Below are 26,230 nucleotides of genomic sequence, written 5' to 3' on the forward strand. Positions count from 1 at the left end.
TCCGTAAGTCTGTGTTTGGTGCAGGGCCTCAGGTGCCCAACTAGGCCCCGCTTGCGCTCGTTTGCCCTCTGTGCAAATGAATCAGGCCGCACGGGGCTGCAGCCAGGCCGTTAATTCAATCTAACTTCATTAGCCGGGAGGTAGGAGTGATGGACGTGCGTCTGCACCAATCCACCAGGGTGATTACAGATTGGAACGGGATTCCCGACCAATCAGCAACAGGAAGGGGGTAGGTTCCGAGTTAGAGTCTGCTGGGTAAATCTATCAGGGTAGGTTGAGTCGCAACGATAGAGTGGGACGTTTTTGGAAATGTACATGAAAAAAAAGTTAATATTTAATTAAGCTAAAATATCGAATGTAGTACTCCTGCACATTTCCCCGCCTAGACAAGCACGTCTAAAAAGATGTATATTTTAAAAGATCCGCAGTTCTAAAGAGAAAACGGTGTGACCTTGTGCATGAACATGGCATCTTGGACGTTATGTTTTTCGCTTTACATCTTTCGTATAGTTTTTTAGCGTTATAGAATTCTTCCAGTGCGTTAATTTAGGGCTTCAAGCTGTTAAATTGAATATGTATTTAAATCTAAATCCTTTATTGACAATCATCACACATTTTAGAGCAAGGTATTTTAGTTGCCATGAGTAATTGGAAGAAGGGTAAAAAGTGTAGATAACACAAATCAGCAAGTAGTAATGTAACAATGGCAAGTTTCGATTAAAAAAGAAAGTGAAGTTAAAGCTCACCATTGCAAAGTAAATTCCCAATCTCTAATAGAGTAGAAATAAATAAGAATTGTCATTCTTTGTAACACTTTCTGTTTAAAAAGCCTTGAATGAGTCCAGTGATATTACACTGATAATTTATTTGCGATGTGTACGATGTATGCTTTGGGCCTATAATCTGATCTGGCAGTCTTGAGGTGGGAGAGGAATGTCAGGATTTTTCCACTTTTAGGTCCATGAACTACCCCACACAAAGCCATGCTGGCTGTTCCAAATTAGGCCATGGTTTTCCAAATGTTCATAGATTTTATCCCTAAGAATCCTCTCCAGTAACTTCTTTACGACTGATATGAGACTGACTGATCTATAGATTCCAGTATTATTCCTATTTCCCTTGACTTAAAAGAACATTAGTTACTCACCAGTCCACTGGGTCTTGCCTGTGGCTAGAGAGAGCACAAAGGTATTGGTCAAGGCCCCAGCCTCTCATCTCTTGCCGCTCTCAATAATCTGGACTGTGTCACATCAGGCCCTGGGGAACTCTCCAACCTGATACTCTTTAAGGAACTCAACTTTACCTCCTTTATCTTAAAAAGCTCTAGTAAGTTAGCATACTCTGCGCTGATCTGTCTGTCATTCATGTCTTTCTCCTTGGTAATATTGATGCAGTGTACTGTACTCATCTAGGAGCTCATCAACAACCAAGCATGTTCCCTCCTTTATTCTTAATTTTATTCTTGAACATTTTATCCTCTTAAATGTCTTGAAATGCCCTAATTCTCTTTAATCCTACTTGCTGAAGACTTTTAATAGCCTTTCCTCGCTTTCCTAATTCTTGAGTTCATTTCTGGCTTCCCTATAATCCTCAAGGGCTCTGTTTGATTTTGGCTTTCTAAACCTTACGTACCTTTTTATGCAGAGGGTGGTGAGTGTGTGGAGTGGGCTGCCGGCAGCGGTGGTGGAGGCAGATATAATAGGGTCTTTTAGAGACTCCTGGATAGGTACATGGAGCTTAGAAAAACAGAGGGCTATGGGTAATCCTAGGTAATTTCTAAAATAAGTACATGTTTGGCATCGTGGGCTGAAGGGCCTGTATTGTGTTATAGGTTTTCTATGTTTCAATACATGTTCTGTGTGCTTATCCTCCTGCTCTTCTTGTTTTACATTTATGGCTGTATGGCTAAGCACAGCTCCAATGCCATATTTAAGTTTGCTGATGACATCACTGTCATTGGTTGACTCAAAGATGGTGACGAATCAGCAAAGAGGAGGAAGATTGAAAATCTGGTTGAGTGATGCCACAGCAACCTTTTACTCAATGTCAGCCAGACCAAGAAGTTTATTATTGAGGTGGAAACCAGAGGTCCATAAGCCAATCCTCATCAGGGGATCAGGAGGTCAGCAACTTTAAATTCCTCGGTGTTAGCATTTCAGAGCGCCTGTCCTGGGCCCAGCATGTAAGTGCATTTTGAAGAAAGCCTCTAATTTCTTGGAAGTTTGCGAAGATTTGGCATGACATCTAAAATGCTGATGAACTACTATTGATATGTAGTGATTGACTGCATCACAGCCTGGTATGGAAATGCCAATGCCCTTGAATGGAAAATCCTAAAAAAAAAAGTAGTGGATACAGCATAGTCCATTGTTGTTGCAGGCAGACAGCATCCGTAAGGGACCCTCATCACCCAGGTCATGCTCTCTTCTTGCTGCTACTAACAGGAAAAGGTTCAGGAGTCTCAATACTCTTACAACTGGGTTCAGGAACAGTTATTACCCCTCAACCATCAGGCTCTTGAACCGGAAGGAATAATTACATTCCATTTCACTTGCCCCTGTCACTGAACAATTTCCACAACTTAGGGACTCACTTTCAAGGACACTTCATCTCATGTTCTTCATTACTGCTTATTTATTTATTATTATTATTATTATTATTATTATTATTATTATTATTATTATTATTATTATTATTTCTTTTTCTTTTTTTTTGTATTTGTACAGTTTGTCTTTTGCACACTTTGTCTGCCCTGTTGGAGTGGTCTTTCATTAATTCTGTTAGAGGTTATTTTATTTATTGAGTGTGCCCGATTCTAGCTCAGTTTTAGAAGATTAAATTATATTATCACTAGAAACTAGGAACCGGAGTCGGCCACCTGGCCCTTCAAGCTTGGCTTGCCATTCAATATGTTCCAACCTTTTTTTTGAGAGGTAGGCAAAAATGGGGGTGATATTTCACCTGACTGGGGTGTATAAAATCAGACATTACAATCTCAAATTAAGGGGCTGGCCATTCAGGAAGCTGAGAAAAAAAAGCTTGCTCCAGTGGGGAGTGAATCTTTGCATTGTCTATACAGAAGGGTGTGGCGATTCAGTCATTAAAGGTATTTAAGACTGATGTATTGTGAGATTGTAAATGAATTGAAGGTTATGAGGTCAGTGGCACCAAGGTGCAAAAAAAGTCGGCCATGATTTCATTGAGTGGTGGACCTCATGTGGGAGACTGAATGGCCAATTCTGGTTTCTTATGTTTGGATGTAATATTGGGATAGGTGCTGAAAAGTCTCTCCACAATTCCTCTTTTTGTCTGATGAAATCAAACTGGTGCCACTTTGATCCTGATGGATCAAAATCTGATTTTGGTTTGCATCCTAAGTGATCTTTTAAAAACGTATTTAAAGGTTTGGGATAGTGACTCTGCTATTGAAGCCAACTATTATCGACCCCTGTTTTGAAATCTGAACATTGACCCTCAGTGTAAGTTGTCACCCCATCTCTTTCTTCTCCACTTCACTTTAGGTCTTTTCAGTTAGTTCTGTGCCAGATGAAGCTGAGACAGGCTTGTTGTATGTTCTGTGAATGTAACCATAATATATTGGTATTTCTTTGATTTCTGGTAACTTCAGTCTTTGACAGTGTTTAATTGAACACACAAACATCTATCACAACCACTCCTGGATTATGCTTCCTTGATTTTAGTTTTACTCATCCATTTATTACCCAAGTATCTGTGCATGACTTCCTTCATTTCCTCTGAACTGTTATCCCAGGGCTTCCCTTCTCTCCATAAGCATTATTTTGTATTCAATTTCTCATGTACAGGTGGCATTTTAATGACATTGAGTTAGTTTTATTATCATTGTATGCCGTGAAATTTGTTTTGTGGAAACAATACAGTGCAATGCTTAAGAACTACAACACAATTGCAAGAAAAACTTTGTGAACCCTTTGCAGCTACCCGGTTTTCTGAATTAGTTACTCATAAAATGTGGTTTAATATTCATCTAATAGACAAACACAATCTACCTGAACTAATAACACACAAACAGTTGTACTTTTCATGACTTTATTGACCACATTGTTTAATCATTCAGAGTCCAGGCTGGAAAAAGTATGTGAACCCTTGTATTTATGAACTGGTAGACCTCCTTTAGCAACAATAACCTCCACCAAACATTTCTTGTAGCTGCCGATCAGACGCACAACAACAAGGAGAAATTTTAGACTATTTCTCCATACAAAACTGTTTCAGTTCATCAATGTTTCTGGGATACCTTGCATGAACAGCCCTCTTCAGGTCATGCCATAGTATCTTAATTAGGTTAAAGTCTGAACTCTGACTTGGCCATTCCAAAACGTGAATTTTCTTCTTTTTCAACCATTCTGTTGGTGATTTACTCTTCTGCATCAGGTCATTGTCTTATTGCATCATCCCACTTCTATTAAGTGTGGGTGACGGACCGCTACTCTGACATTCTCCTGTAAAGTGTTTTGATACGATTTTGAATTCTTGTTCTCTCAATGAGTGCAAGCTGTCCAGACCCTGAACCACCAAAGCAGCCCCAAACCATGATACTCCTTTCCACCTTACACCATTGGGATGAGGTTTTGGTGTTGATGTATAGTGTCTTTTTTCCTCCAATCATAGTGGTGTGTAATTCTGCCAAAAATTTAGTTTCATTTGTCCACAGAACATTGTCCCAGAAGCATTGTAGAACATCTATGTCATCTTTTGCAAACTTGAGAATATTCAGCAATGATTTTGTTCGGAAAGCAGTGGTTTCCTCCGTGGTGTCCTTCCATGAACAATTTTTTTCCAGTATTTTTCTTGTAGTTGACACACGAACAGAGACATTAGCAAGTTCTAGAGATTTCTGCAGGTTTTTTACTGTTACCCTTGGGTTCTTTTACACCTCCTTCAGCATTGCACATTGTGCTCTTGGTGTGATCTTTGCAGAATGAGTAGTAACAGTACTGTGTTTCCTCCATTTGTAGACAGTTTCTCTTACTGTGGACTGATGAACACTTTAGATATGCATTTTTAGCCTTTTTCCAGCTTCATGCATCTCTGAAATTCTTCTTCTAAAGTGCTCTGCAAGTTGTTTTGATTGAAGCATGGTGCATGCAAACAGATCTTTCTTGAGAAGAGCAGGCGGTAGCCAGACTTCATGTGTCTTCTTTATGGGGCAGGGCACCTTTACAGCCCACACCTTCAATCTCACCTCATTGATTGGAACACCTGTCTCCAAATAGCTTTTGTCAAAGGCATTACCCCAGAGGATCACTTCCTCCTTTGAACCTAGACTGTGACTATTTAAATGATGTGCTCAGAATTGACAAGAAGTACAATTGTTTATGTGTTACTAGTTTAGGCAGATTGTGTTTGTCTATTGTTGTGGTTTAGATGAAGATCAGGCCGCATTTTATGAATAATTAGTGCAGAAAACCAAGCAATTGCAAAGGGTTCACACATTTTTTCTTGCGAAATAAATATTGCAAAAGACACATAACACAGTAGTTTTCAAATATTCGTGGACCATTCAGAAATCTGATGGTGGAAGGGAAGAAGCTGTGGTTCTTAAAATGTTGGGTGTGGGTCTTCAAGTTTCTGTACCTCCTCCCTGATTGTAAGAAGCATGAAGTGGCCATGTCCGAGATGGGGAAGGTCTTCAATGATAGATGCTGTCATCTGAGGCACTGTCTCTCGATGTCCTCAATGGTGGGGAGAATTGTGGCTGTAGTACAACCCTCTCCAGTGTCTTGTAATCTTGTACTTTGGAGGCCCCATACAGGCTTTGATGCAGCCAGTTGACATATTTTCTATTGTACATCTAGAAATTTGCAAGAGTCTAGAAGGTATTTCATAAGCATCTGCACTGACCCAGAAAATGCCCTACCCTTTCACTACCCATCTGCTCTAACATCCAGTTTTGTTGGAGAATAAAGTTGTTTGCTTTACTAATGCCACAATCTAAGTGCTCTTGGAACACTTGCTGGAGGAGCTCAACAGACCAAACAGCCTTTATGGAAAAGAGTAAACAGTTGACATTTCAGGCTGAGACCCTTCATCAGGACTAGGGGGAGAAAGGATAAGACGTCAGAGTAAGAAGGTGGTGGGGGGGGGGGAGGGGAGTAGGTGATGAGTGAAACCAGGGGAGGGGTGAAGTAAAGATCTGGGAAGTTGGTGAAAGAGATAAAGGGCTGGAGAAGGGGGACTCTGGTAGGAGAGGGTAGAAGCCCATGGAAGAAAGGGAAGGGGCAGGAGCATCAGAAGGAGGTGATGGACAGGTAAGGAGATAAGGTGAGAGGGAAAACGGAAATGGTATTGGCGGGCAATTACTGGAAGTTCAAGAAATCAATGGGCTACCCAGTCGGAATATAAGATGTTGCTCCTCATTACCCGCATGGCCTTATTGTGGCAGTAGAGGAGGCCATGGACTGACATATGGGAATGGGAAGTAGAATTGAAATAGGTGGCCACAGGGAGATCTCTATTTTTCTGGTGGACAGAATGTAGGTGCTCTCCCAATCTACATTGCGTCTCTCTGATATACAGCAAGTCATGCACAGTAGATGACCCCAACAGACTCACAGTGAAGAATTGACTCATCTGGGAGGAGTGCTGGGGCCCTGAATGGTAGTGAGGGAGGAGGTGTAGTGACAGGTGTAGCACTTGTTCTGCTTGCACGGATAGGAACCAGGATGGAAATCAGTGGGGAGTGATGAATGGACAAGGGAGTTGCATAGGGAGTGATCCTTGTGGAAAGTGGGGGGAGAGAAAGATGTGCTTGGTGGTGGAATCTTGTAGAATATGGCGGAATTTATGGAGAATTATGTGCTGGACATGGAGGCTGGTGGAGTGGTAGATGAGGACAAGAGTAACCCTATCCCTGGTGGGTTGACGGGAGGATGGAGTGAGGGCAGCATTGATGGTGGAGGACGGGAAGCCCCTTTCTTTGAAGCAAAAGTGTATCTCATTAGTTCTGGAATGAAAAGCCTCATCCTGAGAACAGATGTGGCAGAGACGGAGGAACTTGGAGAAGAGGATGATGCTTTTACAGGTGACAGGGTGGGATGAAGTAGAGTCCAGGTAGCAGTGGGAATCAGTGGGTTTACAAAAGATATCAGTAGACTGTCTCCAGAGATAGAGACAGAGAGATTGTGAAAGGGGAGGGAGGTATTGGAAATGGACCAGGTAAACTTGAGGGCAGGGTGGAAGTTGGAGACGAAGTTAATGAAGTCAATGAACTCTGCATTGATGCAGGAAGCAGCACCAATGCAGTCGTTGATGTAGCATAGGAAAAGTTGGGGAGTGATACCAGTGTAGGCTTGGAATATAGACTGTTCCATGAAGCCTGCAAATGGCAGGCACAGCTGGGACCCACCGGAATGTCCATGGCTACATTTTTGGCTTGAAGGAGGTGGGAGGAGCCGAAGGAGAAATTATTGAGAGTGAGGACCAGTTTCACCAGATGGAGGAGAGTGGTGGTGGAGGGGAACAGGTTGTGTCTTTAGAAAGAAGTGGAGAGCTTTAAGGCCCTCCTGATGGGAGATGGACATCCATGGTGAAAATGAGATGATCAGGGCCAGGGAACTTGAAGTCATTGAAAAGATCCAGAGCCTATGAAGTGTCACAAATGTAGGTAGGAAGGGATTGAACTGGGGGAGGTGTTGGTGGGATAAAACAAAGTCAAGGTGTGCAGATACAAGTTTGATGAGACAGGAACAAGCAGAAACAATGGGCCTACCTGGACAGGCCAGTTTGTGGATCTTGGATAGGAGGTAGAAACAGGCGTGGGGTGAGGGAACTATGTGGATGGGAGATCCCTGGAGTTAATAAGTTCTGTGATGGTCCAGGTGACAATAGCCTGGTGGTCCTTAGTGGGGTCCTGTTAGGGGCTAAGTAGGAGGAGGTGAGTGACAGTTGTCACTGGACCATAGCAAGGTAGAGGTCAGTCCAACTATTCTTGGCATTGGTTTTATTAATTTCTTCATACATGATTATGGACTGATCCTGATTGCAGACTTGCTACTGTATTTGATCTCTAATTGTGAACTTCAGTCATTCATATATCATAATTTCCGTCTAATGTTGCTCATACCTACTTCAGCTTCTGTTGCCATTTACACCTCTAGAAATGACTATTCCGGTGTTTTTTTGAGAGCTTTCTATCTTGCACAAACTTCATCTTGCTGTGAACTCCTATCCTGTCATAAGGTACTTGATCACATTTGCTTCTATCAATGTTTGATCTTCATTTCAAGCACGTCATCTCCTTAAGTTTAAAAATTCTCTTCCTTGTGTTTTAAATACATTTGTGGCCTGAACTTTGTCCTTGTATCATTGCTCTCTGTTTGTCTGTTGGTATCCTGATGCATTCCTCTCCACTTTAACCCAGTGATGTCCAAACGTTTAGATACCTAGGCATTTTTGTTTTCCAAAGTACAGTATTTCCATTTGTGTTTTTGCCATATTTCCTTTGGAAAATGCATTTCGAACTGGAATTTTGGGGACTCCTTGTAGCTCCTTTAGAACAAAGATCATTTTTTTTTAGGATTAAAGCATACTTTTTAGATTAAAATTAATGTGGACTTCCATTGATTGTATTGTTATTATGGATTTATTGAGTATGCCCACAAGAAAATAAATTTCAGAGTTGTATATGGTGACATATATGTGCTTTGATAATTTACTTTGAACTTTTTGAACTATACCTTATCTACGGTCTGCATAAGTTTCAAAAATCCAATATGAAAAAGCTATAGAAAATTACAACAATTTCAGATCAGTTCATTCAAATTGTGTATATTGTTTGTTACAACAAACTTTGTTCAAAAGTAATTTTGTGAGCTTGTGTGTCATAACCAGCAATATACAAATGAAAAAAATGGTTACTGTGTGTTCATGTATCTTGTTCAAAAGATTGGCTTGCAAGCATATGAGTAATGGCTGAAAGTTAGAAGAGAGCAACTGAAGAACTATATGTTGTTTTTGGATCCCACGTTTTACAATTTCATAAAAATTTGGACATTAGAAATAATTTTAGGTGTTGTATAACAAACCTTTATATTTCCTTCAATTTGTAGTATATTAATTTAAATTATAATATTGAGGACAGATAAGTTTTAATAAGATATATTTCTCTTTCCTCTATAGAAGTGCCTTTGTGGAAAATCACAACTCCGTCCTTTGCAACAGTATCGTGGGTATCAAACTGGAAGTAATGTTGGGTGTGTATATAACATTAAGTTTATAAAAGTTATTAAAGTATATTTCCTTTGAGTAGACTTTCTCTTCCCAAAAAAAGGTGTGTGCTTGATTTTAGCAAAACACTTCTGGTGTGTGTATTCTTTGTTGCAGCGTACCATTAAAAATGAGCTAAGGTTGGACCCAGTCCTTTATAGTAAAGATGCAACTATCGAGCCTGATCAGTGATAATTGAATTTTCCCCTCTATTTAGCCTCTCCTTTGTCCTCACTTAAAGGGAAAAGCTTTTGCTCATTCCAGGTGTTCTTTTTGTTAGTTTGCATGATTTCTGGTTGTTGCAGTTGGACTGGATTCTGTTGATAAGTTTGAATTTGTCAGAATAAATTCTGGTAATTTAAAAACAAGGTAATAATGTTTCTTTATCACTTGAGTACTTGGCTTTGTTTTACAATGTATAAAATTAACCCAAATAAAATCAAATTCAGTTTTGTATTGAAAATTACTAAGTTGAGCAATTTTAAGTAATTTGTGAGAGAATTTTATCCTGATCCTCATGTTTAACATAGTGGTACTTGCATTTAGTAATGGTAAAGAAGGCAGAAACTGATTGTCCTTAACGAATGACTATTGTAATGTTTAAAAAGCTTTGAAATTTGTAATCATCGTGTACATTTTTTTGTCTTCAAATATATAGTGCCTCAGTGGGCAAAATTGTTGGAGGGAGTGTCCTATTTATTGGAGGAGGCCTTGGTGGCACTTTATTATATGCAAAGTGGGATCCCAAATTTCGACAGAATGTAGAGAAAGCCGTCCCATACTCTGATAAAGTGTTTGAACTAACCCTTGGGCCTCCATCAGTTGTCATGCCTCCAAAGAAACAGGTATGCCTTCATAAACCATTGAAACAATCTATACTGTTAATCTTTTGTTTATTTTATTGCACTTAGGTAGAACTGTTTACATGTGACATTTTTTTAAATTTTCTGCCAATGCTAAAACGTAAAATACCTCTGTTTTCTGTGTGCACTATTACAAATGTAAAACTTTGAAAGTGGGAATGTGTACTGGGTAACAAACCTGAAAAGAATTCAGGCCATGTATTAGTTTTAACTTTTTTTGGGGGTGGGAATAAAATGCTGGAGATTCCTAGTAAATTGAGTCGTGTCTGTGGAAAGAGAAACAGATGAAATGTTTTAAGTCAAAGACCCCTAGTCAAAACTACGGAACAGGTTTTCATTTAATTGTATTGTAGCTTCTTTTCCTGCTTCTCAAATGGCTGCCACTGGCAATTGCTAATGACCTGTTTAGACTGTAAAACCATAAGATATACGAGTGAGACAGTAGTGGCAGTATCTGGACTTTACAAATGCATACACCCACAATATTCAAACAACAAGCTTACAATAAAAAAAAACACAAAGGGGTATTTCTGAGCTATCATGAGTTATGACTAGCTGTAGGAGAGCTTAGTAGACTTTTGTCTCCTGAAATGTGGCTCTAATCTGAGATTGTTTGAGATGAAAACTGAATGCTAGGAAAACGTGACAGCTTTTGTGGAGAGAAACAGTTGCCATTCTAATCTCTGGTATCTTAATGTCTTGTTATTGTCTTTCCTCAGTTGGTTGCAATTCAACATTGTCTTAGATCTTGGATATGTAAAGTTAGTCATGTTTATCGAGAACTCTTTAAAATGTTTGTGGGCTGAAGTAGTTATCAAATCCGTGACTGAACAGCACTGGTTAACTCCTCTCCAAAAATTTACTCAGTCATTTTTATGGTTTCTCACACACAATACAGTAATATGAAGAACTGATTTTAAAAAGTAATGATAAATAATGACTATCTTTTGCAGAATTTATTATACGGAAATAAATTTTTAGATTAGATGGTGCAGTATCATTCAAATCTTTACAAACAAATGCTTTGGTCATGATAGAATTTCTAATCAGAGTAGTTAATAGCCATGAGTCAATATATGCTCAAGCATTTTTTTCTTTGGAGTATTTTGAAATGTGTAGGATGGCAGTGGTTAATTCTACATTTAATTTTCTGTTTTAAGGATATGGCGGGACCATTGAAAATATCAACAACTGCTGAAGTGCTGAAAGATTCCAAACAGCCGAAAACCATGCGTAATAAAGATAAAGAAGTTTTACCCATTGAAGAGACTGTAGGAGAAAGTAATTTTGAATCATATAATTTAAGATTTTTTTGACTGTGTTTATTTAGTATTGTTAGAAAATATGCTATAAAATCACATAATTAAACCTGAATATAATTTGCATTTCTCAGAAAAGACTGCAAGATGTTATGCCTTATTTTCCAGCTTATGTTAATCTCTCAGAAGACAGTTATGTATCTTTAATTTTCCCTCTTGTTACTCATAATACATACTATCATTTGTTTCTAAGCAAGCACATCACACTCAGTGCCAATGGCCAGTTGTCAAGATATCAAAATATTTAGCTTCTGCTTTTTTTTTCTGCCCAGCCTTGAGCTGAAGGGAGTATTTTATCTATTTTCCTGCAGTGTAGGTTGAATCCAGACAGCTTAATTTTATAATTATTATGTAGACCTCAGTCAATTTTTTTTTTTGTTGTGTGATCTCCAAAAAATTAAACTGAAGGTGCTTCAAGGCTTGGAGGTGTGGCAGGTGCAAAATAAATAATTGAGACTTAAGAAACAAAGTAGTTAAATGCAATAACATAACTAAAGAAAAAGGAAACATATTTTAAATTGCTTTTCAATCAGAAAATAGAATTGTAGAGTGTGGAGAAGTATGTGGAAAGGGCATCTCCCCAGAAAGAGGCAAGTGAACTGAGCTCCAGATGAAAAAATATATTCTGATAACACTCGATTTTCTATGAGCAATTTGATTTGTGCATAGAAGGTCCTGAAATATGGTGTTAAATAGTTTAGTACTTGGAAATTAGTATAATATCTTAAATCACTCAGTGTTGACCTAAACAACAGCATTTCTCTTGAAAGATTTAATTGAAAGACGTATAATTTTCTTATTCATCACAAACCCAAACTGTTTTCAGATTCTTCTAAAGATGCAGCTGCAATTATTTCTGCTGTTGGTGATGCCCCATCAGTACCTGCACCTGTGGTCCAAGTTGAACTGGGTTCAGAAAGTATGAGTGAGCATGAAATGGAACACAAAAATGGTAGGTAAAGTGGATAGTTCTTTAGGAAAAATAATAATTATCCCTTGGTTCCTTAAGGTTGTCATAGCCAAGGGAGGTAGGCTCCCATTACCTATTAAATGCTCCCAATAGCGTGTGTCTCAAGTAGCTTTGACAACCAAGTCCGACTCCTAGCTACGTGTGGCTTTGCTACTAAGCCCGGTGGAACCACTTCAACTGACAGGACAAGGGGCAAATGTGGGTTACTGGCACCTTAAAAGCAATCATTTTGGGCAGATGGGGCTTGTCAGCTGTGGTTGACAGCTCATCTAGAAGAAGGAGTACTTTGATCTCAAACCTCTCCTGCTGCCTTGCGGCTATACACACTCATGCGGAAGGCTTTGGGAGTAAATCCAGAAGGAACGTCTGGAGCTGAAGTCCCTAAGGCAGTCCTACATTGAGTAGGACTGGTAACTCTTGCAATGCCACTGGTTCCAAACTATATCAAACTCTACTGCTCCTTTGGATTAGTCAGCTGTGTGTGGGGGGGGGGGTGGAGTCTGCTGCATGGGCATCAGCTTGCTCTCTGTCGTGGCCTGGCTTGCGTATTCACATAGACAAATAGAGCACAATATGTATGGTTAACCCCAACCAATGGAGGGCCTCATGAATAGATATAAACTGGTATACCATCATGAGATCATATTTTGACCGGAGAGCATTATTTTATATTGCAAGTTTAATCAAGCTTGCCCTGCCATTCAATGTGTTCTCACCTATTTTTGTGAGAGGCAGTCTTATTGAATGTGATTAGTATAAAATATAGGGAAAACCCTTGAACTGAATAATGCAAAAGGATTCACTGGGCATCAGTGTCAGCAACACCATGGAACTGATTATTCAAGATTCAAAAACTTTATTGTCATTCTAACCGTACATCAGCTCTGCAGGGCAGAATGAGACAGCATTTCCCAGGAGCAGTGCAATCATAACATAACAAACGCAACACTAAATAATAAACATAACAATAAATAGTAAAACACAACAGCCACATATCAGTTAAAATCAAGTTATAAGTGTCCAGTGCAAGTTGTGTCCAAAGCAGAGTCAGGTAGAGCAGCTATTTAGCAGTTTGACTGCCTGTGGGAGGAAGCTGTTTAGTAGTCTTGTGGTTTTAGTTTTGATGCTCCTGTAACGTTTGCCTGATGGCAGAAGAACAAACAGTTCATGGAGAGGGTGTGAGAGGTCTTTAATGATGTACTGTGTCTTCTGGAGCCATCGACTCTGAAAGAGGTCTTGGACAGAAGGTAGGGAGACCCCAATAACCTTCTCTGCTCCCCTAACCACCCTCTGCAAGGCTTTTTTGTTGGCAGCACTGCAGCTGGAGTACCAGGTTGTGATGCAAAAGGAGGAAGAAACCAGAGCCAGTCCTCATTGGGGGATCAGAGGAAGGAGACAGTCAGCAACCTTAAATTCCTCGGTGTTATCATTTTAGAGGACCTGATCTGCACCCAGCATGAAAGTGCATTTATGAAGAAAGCATGGCAGCTCCTCTACCCTTTATATATTTGCGAAGATTCAGCATGGCATCTAAAACTTTGACAGACTTGTATAGTTATGTGGAGGAAAGTATATTGACTGGTTGCATCATTGATTGGTATGGACACCAATGCCCTTGAATGGAAAATCCTACAGAAAATAGTGAATATGGCCCAGTTTATCATGGGTAAAGCTCTCCCCACCATTGAGCACATCTATACAGAGCGTTGTCCCAGGAAAGCAGCATTCGTCATCAGAGACCCCCACTATCTATGTCATGCTTTTTTTCACTGCTGCCATCAGGACTCATGCCATCAGGTTATGGAACAGTTATTACCCCTCAGTCATCAGGCTCTTAACCCAGAGGGGATAATTTCACTTAACTTCACTTGACCCATCACTGAACAGTTCCCACAGCCTATGGACTCATTTTCAAAGACTCTTCATCTCATGTTCTTGATATTTATTGCTTATCTATATTTTTTTTCCTTTTTGTATTTGCACAGTTTATTGTCTTTTGCACACTTGTTGTCCAACCTGTTGGTATGGTCTTTCATTGATTCTATAATGGCTATTATCCTATGGATATATTGAGTATGCCCACAAGGAAAATTATCTTAGTGTTGTATATATGTACTTTGATAATAAATTTACCTTGAACTTTGAATAGTTTCTGGAGTGTCAAAGGATTTGTGAATATTTTAAAGTAGTTTGGTTCGGCTAATTCATTTTTGTTTGCATTGTGGGCTTTTAGTCATTAAATTAAACGTCCTTGACTTTTCTTTCTGGAAAGGTAAAAGCTGTGGTTGTGAAAATGAAGGCTTGAAGGGACAACACGTAGAAGAACGTTCACCTGAAGAGGTGGCAAAACATCTAAAGCAGAAAGACCATGAGGTGCATGCCAAAGTTGTAGGTAAATAAATCACTTTAAAATTTCAGCTAATGCCCTTGTATGTCCATCCTTATGTGTTGGTGGTCTGCCAGCATTGCTTAATGATTTATTTTAACCTTCACCCATCTGTGGCAGCTTGTACAGCACTGGGGTTCTATAATTTCTTGCAGATTGTTGTTAATTACTTCAAATAAATGAAGAAAAGCTTGTTTCATATTGAATATTTCAGTGTGCTTCAGAGCCATTGAAGTGTTTTTAGAGTTACAATGCAGGAAACATATGGCAATTTGGGTACTGCATGTACCACAATGATCAATGTGACCTGATAATGCATCTTAAATGGACGTATTAGTTGATATTAGTTGTCAGTATTTGTTTGTATGTAGGTTTTCATTGATTGTGTTGTATTTCTCTGTTCTCCTGTGGATGAAAACCAATCTTAAGCTTGTATATGGTGATATATACAGTTACAAGAAAAAGTTTGTGAACCCTTTGCAATTATCTCCTTTTCTGTATTAATTACTCATAAAATCCGATCTTCATCTAAGTGTCAATGATACATAAACACAATCTGCCTGAACTAATAACACATGAACAATTGTACTTCTTGTCAATACTGAGTACACCATTTAAACAATCTCAGTCTAGGTATAAAAAAAAGTATGTGAATCTCTGGGGTAATGCTTTCTACAAAATCTATTTGGAGTCAGGTGTTTCAATCAATGAAATGAGATTGGGGTTGTAGAGGTGCTCTGCACTGCATACGTAAAAAAAAAAAAACCACACACACCATGTCAGGTTACTGACAGATCTTGCTCTTCTCAAGAAACATCTGTTTATGTGCACCATACCTCGATCAAAACAACTTTTGGAGGATCTTAAGAGAAGAATTGTGGAGATGTATGAAGCTGGAAAAGGCTACAAAAGCTTTTCTAAAGATCTGAGTGTTCATTACTCCACAGTAAGAAATTGTCTACACATGGTACTGTTGCTTTTCTCTCGAGGAGTGGACGTTCTACAAAGATCACACCAAGAGCATAATGTGCAATGCTGAAGGGGGTGAAAAAGATCCCAAAAATCTCAAACTTGCTAAGGTCTCTGGTCATGTGTTGACTATCAGAAAAACACTGAACAAGAATGGAGTTCATGTAAGGACACCACGGAGTAAACCACTGTTCTCCCAAAAAAAACACTGTTGCACATCTCAAGTTTGCAAAAGACCAGCTGAACTGAAAAGACCAACTGAACTGAACTTTTTGGGAGAAATACACACCACTACGTTTGGAGGAAAAGGAGCACTGAACACCAACGCCAAAACCTCCTCCCAATTGTGAAGAATAGTGGAAGGAGCATCATGGTTTGGGGCTGCTTTGCTGCCTCGGGGTCTAGACAGCTTGCACTCGTTGAGGGAACAACAAATTCAAAATGGAGTCAAGACAATTTACAGAAGAATGTTCGTCACCTGAAGCTTAATAGAAGTTGGGTGATGCATCAAGACAATGATCCGAGACAGAAGAGGAAATCAACAACAGAATGGTTTAAAAAGAAGAAAATTCATGTTTTGGAATGGTCAAGTCAGAATCCCGACCTTAACCCAATTGAGATGCTGTGGGTAAGAGGCCTGTTCATTCGAGGTATCCCAGAAATATTGATGAACTGAAACAGTTTTGTATGGAGGAATGGTCTAAAATTCCTCCTTGTCACTGTGGAAATCTGTTCAGCAGCTACAGGAAATGTTTGGTGGAGGTTATTGCTACTAAAGGAGGTTCTACCTTTTATTAAATACAAGGGTTCACGTAGTATTTCCAGCTTGGACTGTGAAAGATTAAACAATGTGTTCAATAAACACATGAAAAGTACAGTTGTTTTTGTGTTACTAGTTTAGGCAGAATGTGTTTGTTTATTAGATGATCAGACCACATTTTGAGTAATTAATGCAAAAAAACAGGTAATTGCAAAGGGTTCACAAATTTTTTCTTGCAACTGTATGTACTTTGTTACTAAATTTACTTTGAACTTTGATATTTGACAGAACACAGAGGAACTGCTTTGTTATACTTTGAAATTATACCATGTAATTCTGTCTTTTTTGTTTAAACTTCCAGCCTTGAGGGCAGAGTTTGGTGTAATGCCAGCGCTTTTAAAATTATTACTATAGATTGCAAATTTGTTGTTCATCTCTTATTATGCAAAGGGATTGGGAAAATTAGGGTGGTGTCGGATTGCAAGAGAGGGAGTTTGTTGAATGCTTACGGGCAGCTTGAGCTTGCTAGGGGAAAGGCTATCTTAGATTAGGTGTTGCGTAATAACCCAGATCTTATTAGGAAGATTAATGTAAAGGAGGCAGTGATCATATGATTGAATTCATACTGCAATTTGAGAGGGAGAAGCATAAGTCGTGTATCAATATTGTAATGGAACAAAGGGAATTACAGAGGTATGAGAGAAGAGCTTGCCTAGGTGGATTGGAGGAGGATACTAGTGGGGATGACGGTAGAGTAGAGATGGCTGACGTTTCTCGGAATAGGTCACAAGATGCAGGTTAGATAAGTTGCAAAGGAGTTGTTTTCAAATGGCAGGAGTAGGCAACTGTGGCTGACAAGGGATTTTAGGGACTGCATAAAAGCCAAGGAAAGGGCATATAAGGTAGCAAAAATGAGTGTGAAGTTGGATAATTGGGAAGCTTTTAACATCCAACAAAAGGCAACTTAAAAAAAAACTATAAGAAGGGAAAAGATGAAATATGAGGGCAACTAGCCAATGGTATACAGCAGGATACTAAAAGATTTTTCAGTTATATAAAGGATAAAAGGGAGGTGAGAGTTGATATTGGTCCGCTGGAAAATGATGCTGTTGAGGTAGTAATGGGGGACAAAGAGATGGCAGATGAACTTAATGGTACTTTGCATCAATTTTCACTGTGGAAGACACTAGCAGTGTGCTAGAGGTCTGTGAGTGTCAGGGAGCAGGAGTGAGTGCCATTGCTATTACAGAGGAAAAAGTGCTAGGCAAACTGAAAGCTCTTAAGCTGGATAAGTCACCTGGACCAGATGGACTACATTCCAGAGTCCCAAGAAGGGTTGCTGAAGAGACATGGTCTTTCAAGAATCACTTGATTCTGGTATGGTCTTGGAAGACTGGAAGATTGCAAATGTCACTCCACTCTTTAAGCAGGGAGGAAGGCAAAAGAAAGGAAATTATAGGCTAGGTAGCCTAACCTCAGTGGCTGGGAAAGTGTTTTAGTCTATTATTCAGGATGAAGTTTTGGGCTACTTGGAGACTAATGATAAAATAAATCAAAGTCAGCTTGATTTTTGTAAAGGGAAATCTTGCCTGACAAATCCGTTAAAGAGTACTTCAAATAAGTAACAAACAGGGAGGACGAAGAAGAGGTAGTGGATGTCATTTATTTGAATTTTCAGAAGGCATTTGATAAGGTGCCTCCCATGAGGATGCTTAACGAGATAAAATCCTATGGAGTTACTGGAAGGATACTGGCATAGCTGCAGGAATGGCTGACAGGCAGGAGGTAGTGAGTTGGAAAAAGGGGTCTTTTTCTGGTTGGCTGCCAGTGACTAGTGGTATTCCTCAGGGGTCAGTATTGGGACCGCTACTTTTCACATTGTTTGTCAATGTTTTGGGTAACGGAGTAATGGCTTTGTGGCAAAGTTTGCAGATGAAAAGAAGATAGGTGGAGGGGGGTAGTGTTGAGGAAGCAATGTGATTGTAACAGGACTTAGACAAATTGGAAGAATAGGCAAAAAAGTAGCAGATGGAATACAGTTTTGGGAAATGTATGATAATGCATTTTGGTAAAGAAACAATAGTGCAGACTATTATCTACAAACCCCATTTCCAGAAAAGTTGGGATTTTTTCCAAAATGCAATAAAAACAAAAATCTGTGATATGTTAATTCACGTGAACCTTTATTTAACTGACAAAAGTACAAAGAAAAGATTTTCAATAGTTTTACTGACCAACTTAATTGTATTTTGTAAATATACACAAATTTAGAATTTGATGGCTGCAACACACTCAACAAAAGTTGGGACAGAGGCATGTTTACCATTGTGTTACATCACCTTTCCTTTTAATAACACTTTAATGTTTTGGAACTGAGGATACTAATTGTAGTAGATTTGCAATTGGAAATTTTGTCCATTCTTGCTTGATATAAGACTTCAGCTGCTCAGCAGTCCGTGGTCTCCGTTGTCTGATTCTCCTCTTCCTGATGCGCCATACATTTTCAATAGGAGATAGATCTGGACTGGCAGCAGGCCAGTCAAGCATACGCACTCTGTCTACAAAGACACGCTATTGTAGCCCGTGCAGAATGTGGTCTGGCATTGTCCTTCTGAAATAAGCATGGACGTCCCGGGAAGAGACGTCGCCTTGATGGCAACATATGTCTCTCTAATATCCTAATATACGCCTCAGAGTCAATGGTACCTTCACATACATGCAACTCACCCATGCCGTGGGCACTGATGCACCCCCATACCATCACAGATGCTGGCTTTTGCACCTTTCACTGATAACAATCAGGATGGTCGTTTTCATCTTTGGCACGGAGAACTCAATGCCCGTTTTTTCCGAAAACTAGCTGAAATGTGGACTCATCTGACTACAGCACATGGTTCCACAGTCTTTCGGTCCATCTGAGATGAGCTCGGGCCCAGAGAACTCGCCGGCGTTTCTGCATAGAATTGATGTATGGCTTCCTCCTTGTGTAATACAGTTTCAAGTTGCATTTCTGGATGCAGCGACGGACTGTGTTTAGTGACAATGGTTTTCCGAAGTATTCCCAAGCCCAGGTGGCTATAATTGTCACAGTAGCACGACGGTTTCTTAGGCAGTGCCGCCTGAGGGCTCGAAGTTCACGCGCATGCAACAGTGGTTTCCGACCTTGCCCTTTACGCACTGAGATGTCTCTGAATTCTCTGAATCTTTTCACAATATTATGTACTGTAGATGTTGAAAGACCTAAGTTCTCTGCACTCTTGTGTTGGGAAATGTTCCTTTTGAACTGACTAACAATTCTCTCATGAATTTTGGCACAAAGGGGTGAGCCACGACCCATCCTTGCAGAGACTGAGCCTTTGATGGACGCTACTTTTATACCCAGTCATGATACCTCACCTGCTACCAATTAGCCTGCTTAGTGTGGAGTCTACCAAACCGGTGTTACTTGAATATTCTGTGCACTTTTCAATCTTATTTTAACTCTGTCCCAACTTTTGTTGAGTGTGTTGCAGCCATCAAATTCTGAACTTGTGTATATTTACAAAATACAATTAAGTTGGTCAGTAGAACTATTGAAAATCTTTTCTTTGTACTTTTGTCAGTTAAATAAAGGTTCATGTGAATTAACATATCACAGATTTTTGTTTTTATTGCATTTTGGAAAATATCCCAACTTTTCTGGAAATGGGGTTTGTAAATGCGGAGAAGGTTCAAACATCAGAGGTGCAGAGGGACTTGGGCATGGAAAACTCCCAGAAGGTTTATTCACAGGTTGAGTCTGTGATAAAGAAGGCAAATGCATTTATTTCCAGGGAAATAGGATATAAAAGCAAGGAGATAATGCTGAAGCTTTAGAATACACGAGTCAGACCGCACTTGGAGTATTGTTAACAGTTTTGGTCCGGTATCTTAGAAAGGATGTTTTGTCATTGGGAAGAGTTCAGAGGAGGTCCATGAGGCTGATTCTGGGAATGGAGGGGTTAAAATATGAGGAGCATTAGGCAGCTTTGGGCCTGTGCTCACGGGAATTTAGAAAAATGCAGGGGAATCTCATTGAAACCTACTGAATGTTGAAAGGACTAGATAAGGGTGGATGTGGAGAGGATATGGGGGTATCCAGAACTAGAGGGCACAGCCCTTAAAAATTGAAGGGCGGCCTAAAAGTAAATGTGGAATGCTTTGCCATAGACCAGTGGTTCCCAACCTTTTCTATGCCCCACACCCCTAGGACATGTTTGATTAATATTCGCACCCCGTACAAAAGTAATATCACATTTGAAGATGAAGAAGTCTAATTTCTAATTTTTGAACCACAAATTGAACCGCATACAATATTGTGGGTGAACAAATTGAACTTAAAAAAATAAGCTTTTAACTCAGTGCATAAAATGCAAATATAAATTGTAAACAGTAAAATCAATCCCAATTGTGAACATAAAATTCAGTGACTTCTTTGCTCCTGCTTCTTATTCATGATTTTGTCAAAACGTGGAACTTTCTTGCTGACTGCGATCCGTAGGTCTGCCTGTGGATTCAGGCGATTCCTAGATTTTGTCTTGATTGACAAAAGAGAACTGAATCCAGATTCACACAAGTATGTTGTTGCAAATGGAATGAGGACATGGAGTGCTTTTCCACCAAGGCTTGGGAACATATCCAGTGCTGCACACCAAAACTCCTCCAAAGTCTTGCTTTCAAATTGCATTTCAAGAGCTCGATTTGTCCGCAAATCAATAAGATCTTCCTTCAGCTCTTCATCATCTGACATTTTCTCCAAATTGTAGGAATATGGATTCATGATTCATTCTTCTGAAATCTTCAGGTCTCTAGCAGCAAAATATCCATCAAACGATTCTGACAGCATTTCCAAATGAGCCACAATTTCTTCACACACAGTAGGAGTTATGAATCCAGCATCATTAACCATCTCTTCTAGTGAAGGAAAATTTGAGAGACTCCCTCTTTCAATCCTTCAACACCAAAGACGTAACTTTTCTTTGAAGGCATTCAACTTTTCACAAGCCTTCAATATGTTTGTCCCTCTTCCTTGAAGAGAAACACTTAGGTCATTCATATGAGTGAAAATGTCAGCTAAGTAAACCAGCATTTGGGCGAATTCTTGTGATTCTATTGCCCCAACCAGATCACATTCACACTCCTCCAGAAAATCTTTGATTTCTTTCCGCAGTTCAAAGAAGCGGGTTAAAGCTTGTCGTGGTGACAATCAACAGACTTCTGTGTGGAAAAGCAAAACTGAATGCTCACTTCCCAGATCCTCACAAAATGATTTGAAGATGCGATGGTTCAAAGCACATCCCCTGATCCAGTTGATGATCTTCACACAGTTATCAAGGACTTTCTTCAAATTTGGAGGCAATGTTTTTGATGCCAAAGCATGCCGATGAAGAAAACAGTGGGTAACTTGCAAGTCTGGAATCTCCTTTTTCATCAATGCAGAAATGCTAGATTTATTTCCAAGCATTGCAGGTGCCCCATCAGTGCACACAGAACCAATGACTTTGATATCTAAATCATGTTTGGCAAAGAAGTCTTTCACTAGCTGCCTTACATCCTTTGCAGTTGTGTTTGTTTTAAGATCTTTACAAAACAGGAGATCTTCCTTCACAGCACCATCATTGACGTACCTCACTAATGTGATGAGTTGACTACAACTGGAGACATCAGTTGACTCATCCAACTGAATAGAGATTTTAAGAGGACTAGCTCTGACATCTGAGAGGACTTGGTCCAAAATATCTTCACTCAAATCACTGATTCAGTTGTGAATGACATTATTAGATAGGGACACCTGTACAAATTTTTTTCTTGCTTCTTTGCCCAGGATAATTGTTGCCATTTCCAGTGCACGTGGCTTGATGAGATCTTCCGCAATTGTATGGGGCTTCTTGGATTTGGCCACTTTATATGCCACTTGGTATGAAGCAAGAAGTAGTGGTTTTTCAACAGAAATGAAACCTAATTTTGGAAGAGTTCCTTGTGAATCAAAACAAGCTCTTTTGATTTTCAATGACCCAACATCATGTCCTTCAACATCAGCTCTGCAATGCTTGTTCTTGAAGTGCTCTTGAAGCTTGGATGGCTTCAGATTTGAGTTGGAAAACACAATGCTACAAAGAATGTATTGGGGTTTTTGCAAGCCATCATTTCCTGTTGTGCAAGTGAAACCAAAGCACATAGTCATCATTCCATTTCCTTCTTTTAGACATGATGAAGGGTTAAGGGTAAAGAGAAAAATATGAGCTAATATTCTATCTGACTAAGTCAGGGATGACCGTTTTACTCAACCAGACATGCCTATAGCAAAGTATCGCAAGAAATACGCTTTCGAATATTTCGATATTATCTGCGGTTACGCCAAGATAAATCGTCAGGTGGAAATGCTATGGGGACACGATGCGACTTATTAGACTACTCTTCACTGAATTTACACACCTATTTCCAATGATTACCGGAAATATGAACTCCTATCACACGATTCGAAGTCCTCGGTGCTAAACTTGATACCTCAACTAACACAATTCAAAATGATCAATGATTCAAGAAAAAAACCTTTGAAATTCAAAAACTTCTTTAACGCATTGAGACAAATACGAATGAATGACTTCAGCTGCTTTTTATCAAGATGCGGCTTTTTAAAATTTTATAATTGAATTATTTACCTACTGTTTGCAGGTTTGGTTTTAGCATGAAGACGTTACTCGAAGGTTGATTGGGGATGTATAAAGATGGTTTTTAACTCTGAGATGTAACCTAGCTAACATTGATGAGACTCCTCAACTCTGAGGTGTAACTCCCAGGTAACACTGATGAGAATCCTCAACGCTAACTCGGGCAGCGGGAGACTGGAGTGTGCTTGGGACAAACATTACTACCACTTCTCAAGGCACACTGGCAGCTGGCTGAATGATGACTCGTGACTCATCACTCAAGGACGCAAGCCACTCTTTGTCGCACCCCCTGAAATTCTATCTCGCACCCCTGGTTGGGAACCCCTGCCGAAGACTGTGGTGGAGACCAAGTCTGGGTATATTTAAGGCAGAAGTTGTTAGTTTCCTGATAGGTCAGGGCATCAAAGGATATGGCAGGAAGGCATGTGTTTGGGGTTGAGTAGGATCCAGGATCAGCCATTATGAAATGGCGGAGCAGACTCAATGGGCTGAATGGCCTAATTCTTCTCCCATGTCTTATGGTCGTATTCCAGCTTTGCAAGAATGACAAATTATCAAATTTATGGTTGTCTATAATTCATTTGGTACTAAAATAAAGTTTGAAATATAGAAGTGTTCTTCATTTATGATATAGAGTGTTCAAAACTTTATCTGCAATCTTGGGAAGCTGAAGTTGGTGTTTCCCTCCTGGATGTATTTTGGCAGAGGGAATCTGAGTGTCAGTGAGGACATGACACTCATGATTCAGATCTATGAGTGTCAGTGAGGATATATTATGATTCAGTGTGATTTAGCATAGTTACAATATTGCAAATAGTCTTCAAAGGTTTAGTTGACTAATTGCCACCTGATTTTTTTTTTTGTGCCTATACAGCTTCACTAAATATCTGATATTGCTGACTTTCTTGGGACAATGTTTTTTATTTGAAGAATATGAAATGTAAAACTGTTGTAAATGTTCACCAAAATATACATTATTTTTATGTAGCAATAACTTCAACTTTGGAGGATGCTCTTGGCAAAAGTGCTCAACTAACACTCCAGGCAGTTGAAGCTCAGGATTCAGCAGTTAAAGCCATTACCTCTCATGCTAAGAGACTGAAAGAAGCCATGGATGATTCTGAGGTAAAACTTAATGTAGGAAAAAACCCAAATTAATTAATTGTTAGCAAATTCTTTTAATAACTCCTTTCCCTCATGACACTCTTTGAACCACACATTCCATTTTAATCCATTCAAATCCATGCCAGTTTGCAAGTACCTCCAGTAATAACTCTTAAGTCGTGACCCCCGCGTTAGTGTGTTTTAATTTATTTTAGTTGTTACAGTCTTTTGCTAGAACTTTATTCCTAGTTCAGCTTATGTTCTTGGTTACTGTGTGTGCCATGGTACTAGTGTCCCCTTACAAATTCATCTCCAGTCCTATGGATATGTTCTTTTTACTTTGGTACAGCACAGGAAATTGGATATGGATGCAGAGAACCCCCTCCCCCATTATTTTTGACATTTTCTGTATCTTCTGGTTCAAACAGATAATAAATATATTGCCCTCTGCATCCAGAAGAAATCTGCTTTATTTTTAAACTGTGCCCAAATGTAAAAAGCAGATCAAGCTCAGGGTATACAGTTGTAGAACACTGAGTTCTGACATTTCCTGATGATAAAAATTATTTTAAAACAATAATTAAAATGGAATTTATACACTTTTGTCCAAAATCTCTAGGATAACCTTTTTAAAACTAAGTTGCATCTGCGTTCTTGATGAATTTCTTCTGCATTTGTACATCCAAGGACCAGCAATGAACAATTTATATTCAGTATTGTCAGCAACAGACTAGTATCTGCTGCTATGTTACATCCCAGGTGTTCGGGATTAAAATCATTTGTCAATTGGTTCCATTTTCTTTCCAATTTTAAATATAAAGATATTTTGTTCAATATCTTTCATATCCTGGGTGTTCCTATGCACTTTTTACCCATTGTGTTAAGCATTGGAAGGAGTTGCTGCAAGTAAATTTATACAGCATAATTCCATAAGATGGATTCAGTTCATCTGTTTAGTCAAGAAACCAAGGGTAATGTTCTATTCTAGATTTACTATGTTATTGTGCAGTAAGTTCCATTTTATAGAGATTAAATTCTTCCTTGCCAGCATTCTGCAGACCGAAAGTCAGAACAATGGCGAGCTTTGGAAGATGCACTAAGCACTCGTAACAAGGTTGTAGACAGTGCAGCTGAAGCACTGGCAAAGGCCAGGTAAGTTTCCTTACTTGTTTGTTCTTAATGTTTACATGGTTAAGATCTATCCTAGCATCAAGGACGGAATACTTTGGTGACAACTCTTTGCACTGGAATGCCCTCAAATAGGTTCTTCCCTTTTTTTTGCAACCGTTGAGCTAGAAACCATTCCTAGCATAGTTTGCAATGCAAAGAAGAAAGACCGAAGCAAAACTGGGAAGGGGAAGGAACTAAGGTACACGTTCTCCATGCTCTCAAACCAGGGCATGAACATTGAGGGTGAAGCTTGTACTGTTTATAGCCATCTACTGCCAGAAGTAGGCAGCCAGTGGTGTAGTGGCATCAGCACCAGTCTTGGTGGTGAATAGTCCTGAGTTTGAATCCAGCGTCAGTCACCTTGGTTCCATCTGCACAGTATCAAGGAAGTTTGAGACTATTGAATATGGCAAGATCTGTAGAATTTGGCAGTGAAGCTGAAAATATTTGCTCTGGAGCCAGCTACAGCTCTGCTCAAACAACATTATTATCTACTGTTACGTACCCCGTAACTGGGTCACTTACCAGCAAAGATAGAGAGGTCCGTTGAAGTCTGATGGTACTATTTTTAAAAGTCTTTATTGATAAAGGGGCACAAAAATAAGATTAATACAAAGATTCAGATTATATACGTCGCCAATACTCAATCTAAAAGCGCGGGTATAATAATAATAATAAGAAATAGCTCTATCGTTGTCTAGGGGATACTGTATTGTCCGATGGAAAAATAAAAGTCACTGTCATTCAAGCTGCA

At 39.4% G+C, this 26,230-nt stretch overlaps 1 protein-coding gene across 3 annotated transcripts in view; it reads left to right on the forward strand.

Annotated features, from left to right (window-relative positions):
* immt (inner membrane protein, mitochondrial (mitofilin)) overlaps window positions 1-26,230 on the forward strand; it is a 54,268-nt gene that overhangs the window by 306 nt on the left and 27,732 nt on the right. The window contains exons 2-8 of one of the 3 annotated variants that reach the window (XM_073042211.1): window positions 9,160-9,233; window positions 9,905-10,091; window positions 11,270-11,390; window positions 12,255-12,380; window positions 14,671-14,790; window positions 24,191-24,327; window positions 25,355-25,458. In XM_073042211.1, coding sequence (XP_072898312.1) covers window positions 9,160-9,233; window positions 9,905-10,091; window positions 11,270-11,390; window positions 12,255-12,380; window positions 14,671-14,790; window positions 24,191-24,327; window positions 25,355-25,458 — 869 coding nt within the window. The remainder of the gene's footprint in view (window positions 1-9,159; window positions 9,234-9,904; window positions 10,092-11,269; window positions 11,391-12,254; window positions 12,381-14,670; window positions 14,791-24,190; window positions 24,328-25,354; window positions 25,459-26,230) is intronic. The other 2 variants (XM_073042212.1, XM_073042213.1) reach the window with 2 other exon arrangements.

This window comes from Hemitrygon akajei, chromosome 4, assembly GCF_048418815.1.
Source record: "Hemitrygon akajei chromosome 4, sHemAka1.3, whole genome shotgun sequence".
Taxonomy (NCBI): domain Eukaryota; kingdom Metazoa; phylum Chordata; class Chondrichthyes; order Myliobatiformes; family Dasyatidae; genus Hemitrygon; species Hemitrygon akajei.